The sequence below is a fragment of the Miniopterus natalensis genome, chromosome 10 (assembly GCF_054644295.1).
Source record: "Miniopterus natalensis isolate mMinNat1 chromosome 10, mMinNat1.hap1, whole genome shotgun sequence".
Taxonomy (NCBI): Eukaryota; Metazoa; Chordata; class Mammalia; order Chiroptera; family Miniopteridae; genus Miniopterus; species Miniopterus natalensis.
In genome coordinates, this window is record NC_142090.1 from 22379894 (window position 1) to 22386854 (window position 6961).

The 6961-nt window shown below is 35.6% G+C and overlaps 1 protein-coding gene across 2 annotated transcripts in view; it reads left to right on the plus strand.

Moving 5' to 3' along the window:
* AASS (aminoadipate-semialdehyde synthase) overlaps positions 1-2523 on the plus strand; it is a 54219-nt gene extending 51696 nt beyond the window's left edge. For both annotated transcript variants that reach the window (XM_016213369.2, XM_016213370.2), the window contains one exon: positions 394-2523. In XM_016213369.2, coding sequence (XP_016068855.2) covers positions 394-512 — 119 coding nt within the window. In that variant the 3' untranslated portion in view covers positions 513-2523. The remainder of the gene's footprint in view (positions 1-393) is intronic.
* The last annotated feature ends 4438 nt before the right edge of the window (positions 2524-6961 follow it).

Sequence of the window (6961 nt, forward strand, 5' to 3'; positions counted from 1 at the left end):
CAAATAACCAGATGGGCTTTACTTAATGCTGTTGGTGTTATGTTTTAAATAACATCAGCAAATAAAGCAGATCAGTTAGATTTACTTTACTTTCTTATTATACTTTATTCTCTAATTGTCTTGGCAGGAGTTAATGCAGTTAAGTGTATAAATTCTGACAGTGTATAAATCCCTAAGTCCAGCTGTGTTTCCAATCTAAAATTACCCCTTTTCTTTGCAGACTATTGATTAAGTAATAATTTAGCAGGGGATATTGAAGCAGCTTTTTAAAAAATATTTAAGCCTCTAACAATTCATTGACTCTGATTTTACTGCTATATGGAGACTCTTGCTGCAGAAATTAGCATTTAATACCATCTTTAAAATGGTAACTACAAATTTATTTTCTTTTAGGTGAAATTCATGCTAAAGGCCTGGTGGGACCTTTTACAAAGGAGATCTATGGACCAATATTGGAGCGAATTAAAGCAGAAGGCATTATCTATACAACACAGAGCACAATAAAACCTTAATTGAGAATTATATTTTATTTTCATCTTCCCAGGCAATACAGCTCTGAACATTTGTGCAACAAACATGTTTCCTACAGTGCTATTTTAAAATATAAAGCATATATTTTGATTAAGTCATTACAATGATGTTTTTGAAATGTAAATCTCTATTTTCATATGCAAATATTTGGAACAGGATATGCCAGTAATTACCAGAGAACTTTAATAATTCTATCATGTATTTTTTCATGTGTGTAAAAGTGATGATTGTGCTATTTGTTAATTTATTGTGCAATTGTTTTCCTACAAGAATATATTTTCCTATACTCAGCAGATGAAGTTTCATCTTTTTAGATAGAAAATATTTCCTCAACACCACAGAAATACAAAGGATCTTAAAAGACTACTACAAACAATGATATGCCAGCAAATTGAAAAACTTGGAAGAAATGGATAAATTTAAAAACATAAAACCTTCCAAGACTGAGTCATGAAGAAATAGAAAATCTGAGTAGACCAATTAAAGATAATAAAATTGAATCAGTAATTTAAAAACTCCCCCCAAACAAAGTCCAAGACCAGATTGCTTCCCAGGTGAATTCTACCAAACATTTAAGAAAAGTTAACACCCATCTTTCTCAAATTATTCCAAGAAATTAGAGAGGAAGGAACACTTGCAAACTCATAGGAATAAATTCAGAGTCCAGAAATAACTCACATTTATGGTCAATAGATTTTTGAAAAGGGTGCTAAGACAGTTTACTAGAGAAAAATAGTCTTTTCATCAATTGGTGCTGAAACAACTGAAAATCTACATGCTTAGGAATGAAGTTGGACGCTTACCTCACAGCATATATAAACATTAAGTCAAAGTGAACCAAAGGCCTAAATATAAGAGCAAACACTATAAAACTATTAGGAAAAATTATAGGCGTAAATCTTCATCACCTTGGTTTTATCGCAATAATTTCTTAATAAGTGACACCAAAAGCACAAGCAACAAAAGGAAAAAATAGATAAATTGGACATCATCTGAATAAAAACCTTTTGTGCTTCTAAGGATACCATCAAAAAAGCAAAAAAACAATCCACAGAATGAGAGAAAATTTTTGCAAATCATATATCAGGTAATGGAGGGACTTGTATTTAGTATATATAAAGAACTACTATAACCCAATAAAAAGACAAAGATTCCAATGTAAGGAAATGGACAAAGAATCTGAATTTGTGGGTCTCCAAAGAAGATAAACAAAAGGCTAGTAAGTACACAAAAAGGTGCTCAGCATCATTAGCTATCAGAAAAATGCAAGTCAAACATACAATGAGGTACCACTTCATGCTCACCAGGATAGTTATAATGAAAAAGATAATAACAAGTGCTGGTGAAGATGTAGAGAGATTGGAACCCTCATAAAATGCTGGTGGAAATGTAAAATGGTACAGTTGCTTTGGAAAACAGTTTAGCAAAAAGGCAAAACATAGTTACCGTATGACCCAGCAATTCCACCCTTAGGTACATACCCAAGAGAAATGAAAACATATGTCCATGCAAAAAATTTTAAACAAATGTTTGTAGCAGAATTATTCATAATAGTATAAAATGAAAATAATCCAAATGTCAGTCAACTAATAAATGCATAAACAAAATATGGCACATTCATACAATGAAATATTTGGCAATAAAAAAAATCATGATATACCGATTCAGGCTACAGCGTGGATGAAAGCATTATGCTAAGTGAAAGAACCAGACAAAAAGGGCCACATAATGTGATTTCATTTATATAAAATGTCCAGAATAGTCAAATCTCTATATATAGAAACTAGATTAGTGGTCACTTAGGGCTGGGGGGTGAGTGGGAGTGACCAGTATGAGTTCGGGGTTCCTTTTTGGGGTGATGAAAATATTGTACAGTTGATTGTGATAATGGTGGCACAACTCTGAATATAGTAAAAAAAAATCACTGCATTGTATACTTTGAACGTGAATTGTATGAGATGTGAATTAAATCTCAAGTTGTTATAAAAGAGATTCAATGACAAAACTTTTTGGCTCCTTGGGGAAAACATTATATATAACTAATTATAAAAAAATTTTAAATGTTATACATATAACTAAATACCTGTTTTACTTTCACAGACTATACTCATATCCTGGCATATGAAACTAATTCTACCTTTGAAATAGCAGGTATTCTATGTGGAGTATATGGCAGTCGAGAAAGCATCTATGCTATTTGAAAAGGATCGAAGTTGATTAAGGCCTGGTCCTACCAGTCACAAATAATATATGGAGATCAATAATCTGTTAATAAGTAAAGACATTCTGTTATGGGAGTTTTTACCACAGCATTGAGTTTAATATAATCAATTTGAAAAAAATATCTTGATTCCACCCCCAATCTTGAGGAGTTCCCTTGTGGAATGGGAACTAGGGAACTAACACCTTGGGTGGGAGTGGGAGCTTGTTGAGATCTTGATATAATTAACTGCTTTGGGCTTTATGATAACAGTGTTTCTCAAGGGGCCACGCTAAAAATTTCCCCCTAATCCAATTCTTCCACCTGATTTCACATCTCAGGAAATGGCAAACACTATCTTTCTCCATGTAATCCTTGATGCTTCCCTTTCTCTCACTCCCATATTCCATAAATAGAGATGAACTTTGTATTCTAAATCCTGTGTGAAGGTATCTGCAGAGTGGCTAGCAATTCAGGAAGTATAAGCAAACACATACAGTTTATTATACAATATTACAATGCATGGTAAAATCATATTGTCTATATTTCCAGATATTATGGCTCCCTGTATTTGGTAGAACTTAATTCACATCCAAAATCCTAGCTGCAAAAGAGTTTGCAAAATATATATATATTTTTGCGTTTTTTTTTCTTTTTTAAAAATTTTATTTTTGTTTAAAATATTACAGATGTCCCTTTATCTCCTCAATGACCCATTCCACCCCGTCCCATCCCCTTCCCCAGTCCCTCTCCCCCCATTGTCCATGTCTTTGGGTTGTGCATAATTGCATATAAATTCTTTGGTTACTCTCTCCCCCTCCTCTATCCCTCTGACATTCGTCAGTCTCATCTATGCTTCCATGTCATTGAATCTATTCTGTTCATCAGTTTATTAGATTTTTAAGCTTTGAAGTATAAGAAGTGTCCTAATTACCATTACTGTGTTACTAACTACCACAAAATGTGGTGGTTAAAACTAAGTCATTTTTTTGCTCATCAATCTGCAATTTGGGCATGGCTCAGTGGGAACAGTTCATCTCTACTCAGCACAGTCTCACTTGGGCTGCGTTGGGTGGGAGCTAAGGGATCCATTTCACATCACTTGCCTACACAGGGGGCAAGTTGGTTCTATGTCTCAGCTGGAAGCTCATTTGGGGCAATGGACCAATACTTTGGATTCTTTCCGCATGAGCCCTCCCATGTGTGGTTTTTGTCACAGCATGGTGGCCCTGTTTTAAGTGAACCAGGCAGAAGCTGAACATTACTGCCTTTAATGACTTAGCCTCAGAGGTCACAGAGCATCACTTTTACTGAGGCTGAAAGTCCACCCAGATTCAAGGGGCAGGGTGTAGCCTCACTTCTCATTGGGATGAGTTTCAGAGTCACACATGGGATGAAAGATATTGTTGGGCTATTTTGAAAATACAGCCTGCCACAGGAAGGCACCTTAGAAAGTGTGGCATGTAGGTGAATTCTGTGAACACACAATAATGACCCAGTTCTCAATTTTTTCTCATTAGCCTTAATTATTTTCTAAGCATTTCATTTTTTCTCTAGGTGGTTCTTTGAATCTTTTTATGTATTCTCATGAACTTAGAACTGGACATACTATATAGACAAAGCCTCTGATGTTTTTCATTTACTCTCTAAAAAGCCCACAGAATGTAGTTTTGACTCTGAGTCCACTAAAACACTTGAAGTAAAGGTGCTATAAGAGATTTCTTTAATATTTTTCATCAGGAACCTTAATGCTATTGTTTTCAATACACAGCTGCATTGAACAGGTTCGCAGCAAGGAAAAACTACTTGTATCAGTTTATTTTTCTGTGAATAATTTAGAACTGGGACAACTCTCTGATAATTGAAGCAAAATAAGGAATCTGAGAGGTGTGAATGGCACGCCTAAAGTTGCAGAGGAAAGTATTGCAAATGAGCATATTTTGGGAAGTTTTCCAAAGGTCAGTCTGTGTCTCTCGTGGCCTGCTTGGAATGCCACAGCTGAGGAAATGAGTAGAAGCTGCTGTCATCTATGTAACAAGCAGTCTCTATCTCAGACCCACGGTGTTTCTTACTCCCACTTCCAAATCTTGTTTTCTTTTTAAGAAAGGATTACCTTAAAAAACTTAAGTATAAGTTAACGCCAAGGATGTCTAGATTCTTAAAACTGTGTTTCATTTACATTGCCTTAACATTTAATACCACCTGCTCACGCACCAATATTGTACTAATGAGGAGACCTCTAATGTACCAGAATATTTTGCAATTAGCAAGTGAGTGGGTAATATGCAATCATTTTTAATATTATAATAACAAAAGTATTTTCTTTATTTTGACAAATGTGTATATTTCCCACTTTTTCTAAAAAGTTAATTTTAATTCAAAAATGCTTATCATTTCTGATTCAATGTGCTCCTTGTGAATGGAATTTAAAAAAATATTTTAAAACGTAACTGCTTTTAAAGATACCTTATTTTCCAAGTTTTGTATATTAAATAACTGGTCTGAGTCATAAATTCTCAGGGAGTATATAATACTGGAACAATGATGGAATTCATGGTTCTGATGCATTTAACTATATATCTGGATTATGCTTATCCTTAATACTTTCACAAGGTTGTAAAACTGCTCTAAATGATTTAAAATTGGAGATAAAATCTGAATAGAACACTTTTATTCAACTGGGGACGAAGGGGGTACAGAGGTGGGCTGACAGTCAGCAGGCACACACGGGGAAGTGAGCCAGTTCATTTCTCTTGTGATGATCAGTGCTAAATATTTTTAATACCTCCCTTGGGAGGAGTGCTACTTCAGACAGGCTGATCTGGTAATGCTTCTCTGCGGAGGAGATATTTGAGCAGAGGCCTGAATCCATGCATGGAACAAAAAACTAGTATCTTGCCAATTGGAGTGTAAAAGATACATCTCTTTTGGAAAGTGAAAGAGTTTTAAGACATTAAAATGTTCATATAATCTGCTTGCCCAATGATACTTTCAGAAATCAATACTTAAAGGGTAATCCTAAACACGATCAAAGCTTTTTACGAAATGTTTGTCATAGTGTTGCAGTAGGAAAAATTTGAAAAGAGCCTAACTAGCTAATATTGGGAAATGATCACAAGACGAATGGTGTACAATATTAGTACACCATAGCAGAACTTGTCCCTCTTGGTACTACTGACATTTTGTGTTGGATGATTTTTGCGGGAGCCTGTCTGTTTTGTGATTTGTGACACTCTACTATTTGTTTTCCCATTTCCTGTTTTCCTATTTCAGATCTGACCATTGCTTAAAAAAAGTACGCTTCTAAAAAGAACTAATTAATTTTGGTTCTATTTTAAGGATTTTGTGAAAACTTCCCGATGTATTGCATGAGCTGGCTGAAGGCTCCCTGACTTGTTGCTAAAGAGCAGTGGTTCTCAAACATGAACATGCACTGGATTGCCAAATCCCAAACTCAGAGCTTCTGATATGGTAGCTCTGGGATGGGAATCCAGGATTTGCATTTCTAATAAGTTCCCTGGTTTTGCTGGTACTGCTGGTCAGGGAACCATACTCTGAGAACCCTGGTTTAAATGAAGCTTTTCCTGGCCTCCTGCTTTAGGCCTTAAGCTGGGCATTCTCAAGGATCACTGCCTTCCTCAGCAGGCAGTGCTATAAAACACTCCTGGCTGAGACAGGGGAGTTTCCAGTATCAAAGCAGGCTGGTTATCCATGATTTCCTGTTTTGCCTCACTTAGGCTCTACACAACTTGTGGGTCCTGGTGATTTACCTTAACATAGGACTTTTTCCATTTTGGGATTTATGACTGCCTGGTCCTTTTCTATTCACCTAGCTTCCAAACCAACTTAGCTTGTCCCTGACTGGCAAATCTCTTAGTTTGGTTCTCAATAAAAATTTCCCAACATTTCTTGGTACATGGTGCCCTTAGCATCTCAGTAACATTTTCATATCTCCACTAAGTCAAAAGAAATATATAATGGGTCCATTTATTAAGTAATTAGGTCCAAATAATTTAATAGTAGCAGTTGTTCAGTGGCAGTACATGTCACTGTGTTGTCCTCAAAAATGTAAAGTTTTGTGAAATCCCTGTGTACTTCAGAGCAGTTTGGGAATCAAGTTCTATACATTGTCCTATCCCATCAATCTTTTTCATTTCCATTATCCCAGGGGGACCCATGCCCACAATTCACTGTTACACATGCACCAGCACAACACTCCACAGGCAAATG